The sequence below is a fragment of the Octopus sinensis genome, linkage group LG14 (assembly GCF_006345805.1).
Source record: "Octopus sinensis linkage group LG14, ASM634580v1, whole genome shotgun sequence".
In the NCBI taxonomy this organism is placed as follows: domain Eukaryota; kingdom Metazoa; phylum Mollusca; class Cephalopoda; order Octopoda; family Octopodidae; genus Octopus; species Octopus sinensis.
The window spans coordinates 48,018,023-48,030,596 of record NC_043010.1 but is presented as its reverse complement, the minus strand read 5'-3'; the positions used below and the strand labels follow the sequence as shown (position 1 = coordinate 48,030,596).

Below are 12,574 nucleotides of genomic sequence, written 5' to 3'. Positions count from 1 at the left end.
TCAGTAGCTTTTATTATTCTGAAGTTAAGATCAGAAAGAAAAGTCACTTTATGATCCTTGAAGGTAATGTAGGGTGTGCCTATGATGACGTGTTTTCTGGGTTTTTCCTATTTTCAGTTGTGAGGTTAGTTTCTATGCTTTTATGTTTGTAGTGGTTAAATGTGTATCAGCTGAAAAAAATGCGAGAAGAATGCGAATGACTTTGAAGTAAACAAATTAATGAATCGATTCATAGTTAAAATAATTTATTCACTGGACTTAATTTGTTGTTCGTACACAATATTCTTCACTACATGCAAAATGTTGACAACTACTACGAGTTGCTAGAAATAGAAACAGGGTGCATCTGTGGAAGTGATGTGTCAGAAATGAATATGTTCTGAGTTCAAATTCTGCTGTGGTCGACTGTGCCTTTCATCCTTTCGGGGTCAACAAATTAAGTACCCATTACGCACTGGGGTCGATGTAATCAACTTAATCCCTTTGTCTATCCTTGTTTGTTCCCTCTATGTTTAGCCCTTGTGGGCAATAAAGAAATAGGAAATAAGAAATGAATATGTGTGTGTATGTGTGCGTAGTTCATCTGAGACAGTAGTCTTCCATGGAACTTCGAACATTTCTCTCAGTCTCTGTGGTCTGCCAAAATCTACTTTCATGTCGTAGACCTTTCTTGTCTGTCCCTCTGCTGACCACCATATTTATAATAATCATGGCAGCTAGAAGGACGGACATACTGCAGCAGAGATTGTGCCCAAATAGGTCAGCTCCTGTCCATTTGAACTTCACCTGACATGGCTGAGGTCGTAGGTCAAAAGGAGATGATCGATCACTTTTTGACAGGACAAAGAAAACCTTTTTTTGCGCCTGTTGATCATGGTGGTTTGGACTACCGAGGATTCTTAGATTCAGTTTTGAATCTAGGCTTGGAGAAGGAAGTATTAATTTTTACATGTTTATGGTGTTGCTAGATTTTTGCATGTTTTGGTGAAGTTGACTGAAAAGAGTATTAAGTGTGTGTGTGTGTGTGGCACTAATCAGTTATATATTTTTGTTTTGTCTATATGTAAATGTTGAGAGTTACTTGAAAGGTCACCTGTGGTTGTTTAGGGTTGGGAGAAATAGTTGATGCAGTGTTAAAATTCTTTTTCTTTGGATTCAAAGTTTACAAGTTCCTTAATTTACGGGTGAAAGAATTTTTGCATTCTAAACCCATTAAATTCTTTACACTTGTTTATATTTTTACTTCTTTCACTCAGTGGATTGCAGTTATGCCAGGGTATACCTCGAGATGATAGCCTGGCAGCTATACCAGGGTATCATCTTGAGGTGTTTAGTTAAACAAATCAACTCCAGGACTTATTCCTAAATCTGGTCATTTTTTTTTTATGAGTGGCTGTGTGGTAAGTAGCCTGCTTACCAGCCACATGGTTCCGGGTTCATTCCCACTGCGTGGCACCTTGGGCAAGTGCCTTCTGTTATAGCCTTGGGCCAACCAAAGCCTTGGGAGTGGATTTGGTAGACGGAAACTGAAAGAAGCCTGTCGTATGTATATATATATGTGTGTGTGTGTGTGTGTATATGTTTTTGTGTCTGTGTTTGTCCCCACCAACATCGCTTGAGAACCGATGCTGGTGTGTTTACATCCCTGTAACTTAGTGATTTGGCAAAAGAGACCGATAGAATAAGTACTAAGCTTCCAAAGAATAAGTCCTGGGGTTGATTTGCTCGACTAAAGGCTGCAGTCAAATGACTGAAACAAGTAAGAGTAAACTGCTAAGTTACAGGCATGGAAACAAACCAACATCAGTCGCCAAGTGGCGGGGGAGGAACAAACTCAAACATGCACGATGATTATAGTATCTAACTGAATACTATCAATGCCACCTGTATAACATTCCATATTGTTAATCATTAGACTACTCCTTATTGCTGGCTCTCTTCGATATCTGATCTGGTATTTCCTCTAACTTCTTACAAGGTATAGTTTATTATATAACCCTATCTTTCTTTAAACTCCTTAATGATAAATAGTACTCTACTATTACTACCAGCTTTTCCCTCTCCAGGCAAACATGTCCTAATATTACAAGTAGTCCACACTAACCTATATATATTTTCTAATATAAAACATCCTACATCTTTCCATCAATGTTAGATCTTATTTGATTGCCGTCATACCCATCCCCTAACTTTCAACCAATATCCAAAGAATACCCCTAAATTCTGTGTATTTCTACCCTCCTCCCTTAGCTTTAGCTAGCGAATCCTAAACCCCAACCCTGTGCCTAATTGGCTTGTATGCTTTTATTTTTCTTCACCCTAACTTTTGCGTTGTTCTTTCTTTCTTTATATTAGGACCTCTCCTAGCTAACCACTGCTCTAAGCCTTCTATAATAAAATATCACCAACACCCCACTCCAGCCTACCTAAGAACCAGTCTAGCAGACTCCTATTTCACCCAGGACGCTGACCTTAGATATCATATTACACACTTTCACAAACTATATCCTTAACCTCAACGGCCAACTTTGTTGAGGATTCTCCCATTTCATAGTTGGCATTGGTAGACTTCAGCCACATCCCTGCTGCATTCTTGGTATATTCTTCTGTTTGTAAAATGAGGTTTCATCTGATGATTACATTTTTTTTGTAATGGAGTAATGTTCTCATTCTTCTATTAAAATGATGTGTAAGAAATAGCTGTAATGAGCTGACAATTATCCATTGCATGTTGTTATTCATTTCACATAAAAAGCACCATCCATACATGGTCGATGCCAGTGCCGCCTTAAATGGCTTCTGTGCCAGTGGCACGTAAAAAGCACCCACTACCAGATCAGACTGGAGCCTGGTGCAGCCTCCTGGCTTCCCAGACCCCAGTCGAACTGTCCAACCCATGCTAGCATGGAAAACGGACGTTAAACAATGATGATGATATGTGTGTATATATATATATATATACACACATATACACACAAGCTTCCTCAACCAAATCCACTCACAAGAGTAGTCAGCTTGAGGCTTTAGAAAACACTTACCCAAGGTGTTATGCAGTGGGGCTGAACCTGCAATCATGTAGTTAGTAAATAAACTTCTTACTACACAGCTACATCTTCACAATCTGACTTCAGATTGAAAAGTTTAGTGATCACTCCTCAACCCATGCCAAATTCATGCTGTTACATTAGTTTCACCACTATGATGGGTGTTATTTAAGCCAACCAGAAATTTTGGCATGATTACTGGGCACAAACACAGCTGTGTGGTAAGAAGTTTGTTTCCCAGTCACATGGTTCCAGATTCAATCCCAGTGAGGCACTTCAGGCAAGAGTCTTCTACTATAGCCCCAGGACAACCAAAGCTTTCTAAATGGATTTAGTTGACAGAAACTGAAAGAATCTTGTATATATGTGTAGGTGTGTCACTGTCTCTTTGCTTTGACATGGTAGTTGCTATTGAGTGTCACCAGCATCTTTTGTTTCCCAAATCCTATGAAAACATATCTGTTTAGTGGGTAATATTATGCTTTTTGGAAACAGGAAGGGCATCCATCCTTGGAAAATCTTCAATAAATTTCATTTGACCCATTGTGCATGCAAAAAAACAATGACGATGTTATTAGTCTGTAAGCTTTTACTTTTCCTTTTTGAAATGTTTAACAAAATGTGCTTAAATTAATTACATTTGTGCTTTATTTTGAACAATCACAACATAGTAACCTGTTAAGCAATTTGTTTTTTTTTAACCCTCTTAAAATGAAAACTATTTTCGCTCTCTAAGCCATAAATGCACTTTACTCTTGTATATGCCTGTGTCCTTTGGCTACTTGAGACAACTGTCAGGCTAAAGACACCTATTGAGGCAGAAACAGGTCTATAACTGTCTACCTTCTCCAAGCCTGTCCATTTCCTTAATGGCATGTCAACTCTGGAAAATACTTGGTTGTTGAGATTATTTTCCTCTCTTAAATGGAGCTGTTCTCAATAATTGACATTTGGTAATTATGATAAGTATTTTAGCAGCAGAGATAATTTTAACACATCAAGAATTTATGTTGTAAAGTATTTGATATACCTGTATTTTCCAATGTATGTGTTACTGTTTCCTTGCCTCTACAGCACACAATCATACAAGCAGCATCCTTCATTTCCAGTCTTCCCAGAAAACATGTCTGGTCATGGGGACATTACTTTATTTGAAAACAGGTGAGGGTTAGCAATAGGAAGGTCTTGTAGAAAATCTTCCACAACAAAATTCCGTCTAACCCTTGCAAGCATGTAAAATAGACGTTAAAACAATGATGATGATATGTTGTAACAGATGTAAATATCAGCAAGAAAATCAATATATCAGTACTTTCAACAAAAATACTTTGTGTAGTAATTACCTTAAATGTCAATAACTGGCACACTGTCCTTCAGTGAAAGGCCACTAGAAACCTGTAGCCAACAATGCCATTGTTTTATAAAATGCAATATAAAATAATAAAAAGTAAATGTGGGAAGTTTTACGGTTTACCTTCACAACCTACTTTTCAGTTAAATAATGTATGTCAGAGTAATGTCCCTTGAACACAACGTACATTCATTATCATATGTAATCATTGAAATCGTTACTTTGTAATTAGCACCATCCATTCACATCACAGCTAATAAAAAAAAAAAGTTGGATTATAAAAAATTAAAATACTAAATTATAAACAAATATTGTTGCTTTATTGAAAATTAAAGTAAATTACTAGCAGTGTGTATGTGAGTATGAGAATATGTAGGTTTTTTTTATGATACACAAAAAGCCTTTGTTAACCCTGACTCTGTTAGGCTGGATACTGGATAAACCAGACAAGTCAATGTGAAGAGAGTAACTGCCAGTGTTGCAGGACTGTTTATTCAGAGTGTACTACGTGAGAACTTGTACACATATCAAAGATGATGAATTTGTCATGAATATTATTTCAAATTTTGGCACGAAGCCAGTAATTTCAGGGAAGGGGGTAAGTCAATTACATCAACCCCAGTACTCAATTGGTATTTATTTTACTGACCCCAAAAGCAAGAAATGCAAAGCTGATCTCAATGAGATTTGAACTCAGAACGTACAGATGGACGAAATGCCAATAAGCATTCTGCCTGGCATATTAATGATTCTGCCTGCTTGCCACCTTAAATTTGTCATAGATATTGATTTTGGTACAAGGTCAGCAATCTTGGTGGAGGGGGTAAGCCGATAACATTGACCCTAGTGCTCAACTGGCACTTACTTTATTTAACCCTGAAACGAAGAAAGGCAAAGTCGACTGCAGCAGAATCTGAACTCAAAACATGAAGACAGACAAAATGCTGTCAAGCATTTTGCCAGGCTTGCTAACGATTCTACCCACTCACCACCTCGAAATTCATTATAAATATTAATTTCAGTCAATGTATCACAAGGAAGAAACTAATTTTCTCTTCTTTGTTACAAAATATTGCATCTGTCGTTTTGAGATAGCATTTCACACAACTAGTTGCATCATGTGTATAGATTGTAAAGATGATGATGATTATGATGATGATATGTATATGTGTATATACATACACACACACATATACTCTTTTTCTCTTATCTACAAGAATGTTTCATTTTCGGGATTAAATTTAATGAAATCAAAGTCAATATTGAAATATTTGATGAATTCTGTCAAAGTAGGTTTGGGTTCTGGTACTTTAGAGTGAAGATCAACCAGCACTTGCTGACACACTTGAGTCCACTTCAGAATAAGATCATCAAGGTTTGCAAAATCATTCTGTAAACAAAAAATGATAAAAAGAAAATTAACAAGAATGTCACTTAAACATAACAATTAATAAATTAATGATCAAACAATTGGAAAGCAGTGAGCTGGCAGAATTGTTAGCATGCTGGCAAAATGCTTAGCAACATTTTGTCTGTCTTTACGTTGTGAGTTCAAATTCTGCTGTGGTTTATTTTTGTCTTTCATCCTTTCTGAGGGTCGATAGAATAAGTACCAGTTGAGTACTGGGGTTGATGCAATAGGCTTATCCCTTCCTCTGAAATTACTGGCTTTGTGCCAAAATTTTAAATCAAAAATGAAATAATAATGATTTCTAACACATACACAAGGTTAGAAATATTTATATTATATGAAGTGGGGTTGGAGAGCAGTCAATGAAATTAATACTTAATTGGTAATTATTTTCTTGACTCTTGAAGGATGAATGTTTAAATCAATCTTACTGGGAAATTTGCTCAGAAAATGCTACCATTTCTGCCTATTAATGAAACAGTTATCAATAAAAACATAATTTAGTTCTATATTTAAGAGATGAGGAATTATTTACATTAGATGGACATATGTCTTCAGCTTGTTTGTTGTTAACACAACGTTTCGGCTGATATAACCTCCAGCCTTCTTCAGGTGTCTCGGGGAAATTTCGAACCTGGGTTCTCATTCCTAAGGTATTTTTCGATGTTATTATTATTATTACTGTTGTTGTTCAGGTCACTGCTTGGAATAGAACTCGGTTAGTAGCCCATGCTCTTAACCACTAGGCCACGAGCATATGGCGTAGTGGTTAAGAGCGCAGGTTACTAAACCCCAAGATCCAGAGTTCGATTCCAAGCAGTGACCTGAACAACAATAATAATAATAATAATAACAATAAAAATAAAATGCCGAGGATGTCTGAAAGCTAAGGGGAAACAACCCAGACAGAAATATCAGAGTTGAGGTCACACGCAGTTTTACTTGCCGAACTCTAATCAAGTCTCTGGCAACTCGTACGTCCAGTATCATCTCCGCCAATTCCATGTCTTGCTGCCTGATACAGATAATTTGAAAAGAGAGAATGTGGCTGACTTTGGAACCAACTTTCCAAGTTTCTCGAGACCACAAATAAATAGTGGACCTTTGGTTGCAATAGTTAAAGTATCACACATGTTTGCAGAGATGAAACCTCACAACTTCGGTAGTTTTCTCACTTGCGAAAGCATGCAGAAAGGGAAAGACTTCCTCCCCACACCCATTTTCTCGCAAATTATTGTTTTTAAAAAAAATTCGGATACGGAGATTACGGAAAATTCCGGAAAATTGCCAAAAATCGGAATTTATGATTACATTTCTAATGAAATACAATACGTATAAGTTTTCATAAATATTAAAAATAACTAAGAATTTGGAAGGTTTTAATGGTGTTTGGAAAGTAACTTAACAGCACATTCTCACATTATGATAAAAAATTTCAAGTTAACTGTGAACATTTTAAAACAAGAGGTTTTGTATCATAAAAGTAGAGATAATCTCAGAACTGCAACTAGTCCCAAAATACAGCAAGATCTACCTCTATTAATAGATAACATATCTGTCGCCCTTCCTTTTTGACAAAAAGGTATATAAAAATAGGATGCCTTTACCTTTGATCTGTACAGTTTCACCATATTAAGTTTTCTCAAGTGCTCTCTTTTTTCTTTTAGTAATTTCTCTAAATAAGATTTCCTCCTTCGGAGTTCTAAGTTGGAACTTTCACAATTCCCAGTTATCACAGCCAACTTGTCATCAGAGTCATTTCGACTATCGTCTTTTTCATGGTCCACTAAAAGACTATTCACTGCTAATTTCTCATTAGCTTTGTCATTTCCTTCTCCTAAAATATCACAGACCTTATTAGTATCTGTACCTGTTGCTCCCAGACATTGGCCTTCTTGTCCAGAAGAAGCAACAGGAACCTCTGAAGTTGGTGATGCCAAACATATTCGCTTGGCTTTGGGAGTTCTCAGATCCTGCTGTCCTTGGAAGTTTTTCTTCCGCAAAACTGGAGTTAGAAGTGAACTTGCTTCTTGAAGCTGATGTCTGTGGAATTTGGATGAGTTTGGAGTAAGTAGCAATGATGAGGGATAATTTTCTACAGGAGTTCTTTGGTTAAGTTGAGGGCTACCTGCAGAACTTGGAGTGATACAGTTTAAAGACCTTGTTGAAAATGCTGTTGCTTTAGCATCAGGTGTACAAGGCTGGGTTTGATTAAGAGGGTTGCTGGCATTCTTTAAAACAGCTGGGGAATAATAGCGTCCACATTTCTTCAGACGTTCTTTCAGAGATGAACTCAGCTGAATAAAGAAATGAAAATAAAATAAAATACACAATTGTTGGTGGTTAAAGTTCAAATATTTTCTTTTCTTTCATACCATCCTGAAAGAAAGACTATACTAGTATTAAACAAAAATCTTTTCTTTCCACTTAGTCAAGGAGAAAGGGGTAGAATCCATGACCTGATTGTCCCCATTTTAACATCAACTTTTTCATGTTGCATGGGGTGGATGGAGTTTACTGAAGCAGATTTTCCACAGCTGGATGCTGCTCCTGTTGCTAACCCTCACCTATTTCCAAGCAAGGTAACATTTCCCCATGGCCAGACATGTTCATGCAGAGTAGTGGAAATAAATAACACTGCTTGTATAACAATGATAATCATTTACAACCGTCACACGGTGTCAAGACAAGAAGACACAACACTGATATATATATATACACACATACGCACACACAGTTATCGGCTAGCGCAATCTGAAAAGATCTGGGTACAGGAAGTTAGTAAGCATCATGTAACACAGCTAGTACAGATGACAAAAAGGTAACTGGACCTGAGGATTAGCTAAACAGGTTTCATGTGTTACAAATTATATAAGACAAAGTTTAGCTATGAAACAGATGTAGTCTTTATTTACCTTTTCCATCCCTGGTATTTTTTAAATATATCTGCATACATATAGTAGTTTCCATCTATCAAATCTACTGACAAGGTTTTGATTGGCCTAGGGCTATAGCAGAAGACACTTGTCCAAGGTACCACACAGTGGGATTGAACCCAGAACTATGGAAGCAAACTTCTTACACACAACCATGCATGTGTCATGACTTGCCTTTTATTTTTCAGGACTGGTGAGAGAAAAGAAAGAAGTTGTCCTGAAACTGAAGACCTACCCCAAATGCTTGCAAAAGAACTCTGCTAAAGGCATCCAAAGAATGGACGGTAGGGTTAAGTCAAGTAATGGATTAACTCAACCAGCTAAGAATTCAGAATGTGAAAGCTGGAATTATACAAGGCATCTCATTTAATGCTTTAACAATTTCTGCCAATTCATTGCCCTAGACAGCTTCTATTATTGATGTCAAGAAGATGAAAACCATCACAAGGTACAGTCCTTATTGTGGTATGATGGTTTGTATGCCTCAATGAACTGATATCAATGCCAGCAGAGTACTAACAAGTCAAAGGATAGAGGCCATGGAGCACTTCTTTCTAGAGGTAAAAATAGGTTTGCATAGGGCCAACATCCTTACCACGAAAAGAAATTTTTAAAAAACCAAAGGTGGAGGGAATTTGTTGGAAGAGGTAGACCCAAGAAGACGTGGGATGAGGTGATGAAATATGATCTTCGGATGCTGAGTCCCACAGAGGTAATGACAACTAAATCTGTTGGCTATTTGCTGCGCTTGAGAAGACACGTCAAGCTCAGTGAAGTCGTATTCACAATTAGTGCCGGTGACATATAAAAGGCACTCAGTACACAGTGGAGTAGTTGGCATTTGGAACGGTATCCAGCCATAGAAACTGAGCCAAAACAGACGGGAGCCTGGTGCAACTCTGGCTTACCAGTTTCAGTCAAACCGACAAACCTATGCCAGCATGGAAACCGAATTGTTACGAGAGTCCGGAGTAAAAATAAGAATCGAAGCAGTTCATAGGTAAAAAGTGGTTGAGAACAAACACAATGCAGCAATGGATCACAGACTGGCTGTGGACAAGTGTACCACCATGCATTTTGGGAGAAAAAACCCTGCATTCACTTACTCCCTCCACAACACTGATATCAAGAAATCCTCTTGCGAGCGTGACCTAGGCATCACTGTCAGCAGTGATTTGCGTTGGTCAAAGCATATCTCTAAGATTGTCAGGAAGGCCGAGGGTGTCTTGGCATCACTCAGCAGGTCTTTTGTTAGCCGCTCTCCAGCCATCTATTTAAAACTGTATACAGCTATGGTACGACCACACTTGGAATTCGCATCATCAGTTTGGAACCCCTATCTTGCACAGAACATTGACCTCCTGGAATCTGTCCAGAGACGTGCAACCAAACGCATACCCTCCATCAGACACCTACCATATTCTGAGCGCCTTGTTTCCCTGGGCATGGATTCACTGAAGCTCCGGCGTTTGGCGACGGACTTGGTAAACACCCACAAAGTTATCAACCACCTCACCAACAACAACACTGAACACCTTTTTGATCTCCATGTGTCTAACACACGTGGACATGCCTACAAAGTCAGAAAACAATACAGCTCCCATGACTTTCGGAAACATTTTTTCACGCTCAGAGTTGCTGAAGCATGGAATAAACTGCCTGCGTCAGTTGTTGACTGCCATGACACTGCATCTTTTAAGGCCCTCATGCTTTCCGAAATCCGCCGAAACTACACCTGATTATATATACACTTTAGATGAGTTGTAGTGCACCTGAGCACTGTACACAATTATTATTATTATTATTATAGATGGAATCTACAAAGCACATGTCAAATGAAGATTTCAGATAAATAGTAGAGAGCCGAACTAGAATCTTCATTTCAAGTTTAAATTACACTGAAGTTTGACTACATATCATCTCGATACAGTGAAAATGGAACTTCTACATGGTTGTTTGACTTGTCAGGAAAAGCAACCAAATCTCCTTCAAATCACACACTACCACATACATGCATTATATACATATCAACCGACAAGATACATGTGGATATCTGCCATAGTGGCAGACCTACCATCATGAGCCATCTAGCCATGATAATTCAGTAGCTTCTTTCAAACACTGCGCATCTAGAGATACATTATCCAGTGTGTCTCTTGCATTTGAAAACGGCAACGACTAATTTAAGAAGACTGATATTTATCATATCGACTTAGGAATTAGCCTTGACTGCGATACAAAATAAGGTTGTACACTAGCTCGAGACATTTACCATTTGTATTATAAACAACTTGCTTTTCTTCCTGTAAAAATATTTTAATAAACTCAAAAACACAAACAAAAAAAAATCAGTTGTTATATAGGTATGTTGTCAAATGGATCGACTTCAGTGTCTAATTTTAATTCAATCAACGTTTTTTTTATTAGGTGGGTGGGAGTCAGGCGATAATATTAGCTTTAACTAAGTAAACTATCAACATCCAGACATTAGAAATAAAGAAAAAAAACATCTTTCATGGCATTCTTCGCAAAAATTAATCTCAGTGCACCTCAAACTCAAAATAATGAGACAGAAATTACACAATGCAAAGTATTCTAAATAGCTCATTGATATAAACAGCTTTAATATTGTACAAGCATTTAATTTTTCTTATTTTCAAAATCTAAATCACGTTGTTTTTAGTTTAATGCAGCTTGTTCATGACAGGAAGAAAAAATATTTTTAAAAAGTCTGAAGAAATTACTGTAGGGAAATTACTGAGGCGATAGTTATCCAATTTTTATATACATTCAATGAAAAACAAAAGCAATACTTACTTTAGATGATCCTTTCGGAGTTTGAACAGTTTTCTGTTCATCCATATTTGCTACGCTTAAAAATAAATATTAACACTCAGTCGCACGAACGAATGATTTATTTGTAGATTCTGTCAACCCAAAACAATTCATTAAAAGTTTTTGGAATTTTATTGCTTAACATTATTCATTGAAATCATAGCAATAATAAGCGATTCAGTATAACTTTTCCTTGTTTATATTTGCCGCTTCGGTTGTGTTCGTGTAAAACCGGAAAGTAAATATTTTATTAGAGCCTCGTTTTCAACATATTAAGCGCGGTGAATATAAAACAAATTACGGGTACACCTCAACTTACGTCGGTAGTTGGTTCCATGACATGCGACTTAACTCGAGGAACAACGTAATTTTTTTTCAAAAAATTGTTAGCTTATATCTATTTTAATAAATTATTTTGTACATACTTTCACATGTATTTAATGGCGGAGATAAAGAATACGTGCACCACCCGTTTTCGGCGTAACAGAAACCCTAACCCTAAACAACGGGTGTACGTATTCTTTACTTTCGCCGTACTTGATTTGGGGTTTTGGGGTATTAATACATTTTTAATGGCTTTGAAAATGTTCGCTGCGACTAATGCAAAGTTGGATAAATTGAGTGAAGTTGAGGATTAGTTTTCTTTTTTCCATTAATTTCTTTAAAGAACAGCTAAAATCGAAAAACGTATTTCCAAAGGGCGTAAGTTTAGGTAGGCCCGTAAATTAATCTGGTAAATACTTTCAATAATTTTTTGCCAGAAATCCAAGTCTATAATACAGTAATCCCTCGCTATATCGCGGTTTATTATTTAAGCTTACGTCGATCCCTTCGTGGTGTTGTTTTGCATTTATAACAAAATGAGGCGATCATTCGTAATTATATGCAAATTATAAAAAATTCTGAAAATATACAGGACTGTTCCTACTTCGCGGATTTTCACCTATCGCGGGCGGGGGTTGGAACGTAACACGCGATAGTCGATTTTTATCTTCAT

At 37.1% G+C, this 12,574-nt stretch overlaps 1 protein-coding gene across 1 annotated transcript; it reads right to left on the bottom strand.

The window, feature by feature from the left end:
- Positions 1-3,636: 3,636 nt before the first annotated feature.
- LOC115219260 (swi5-dependent recombination DNA repair protein 1 homolog) lies at positions 3,637-11,830 on the bottom strand. Its single transcript, XM_029789413.2, has 3 exons — positions 11,560-11,830; positions 7,414-8,103; positions 3,637-5,785 (listed from the first exon to the last, which is right to left on the bottom strand). The coding sequence occupies exons 1-3, from the start codon at positions 11,602-11,604 to the stop codon at positions 5,606-5,608; spliced, it is 915 nt and encodes a 304-aa protein (XP_029645273.1). The 5' UTR covers positions 11,605-11,830; the 3' UTR covers positions 3,637-5,605.
- Positions 11,831-12,574: the final 744 nt, after the last annotated feature.

Coding starts and splice junctions, on each gene's coding strand:
- LOC115219260 (XM_029789413.2), bottom strand. CDS start 11,604: ATGGATGAACAGAAAACTGTTCAAACTCCGAAAGGATCATCTAAA. Junction 8,104..11,559: donor CTCCGAAAGGATCATCTAAA/GTAAGTATTGCT, acceptor TTCTTTATTCAG/CTGAGTTCATCTCTGAAAGA. Junction 5,786..7,413: donor TGAAACTGTACAGATCAAAG/GTAAAGGCATCC, acceptor TTTTGTTTACAG/AATGATTTTGCAAACCTTGA.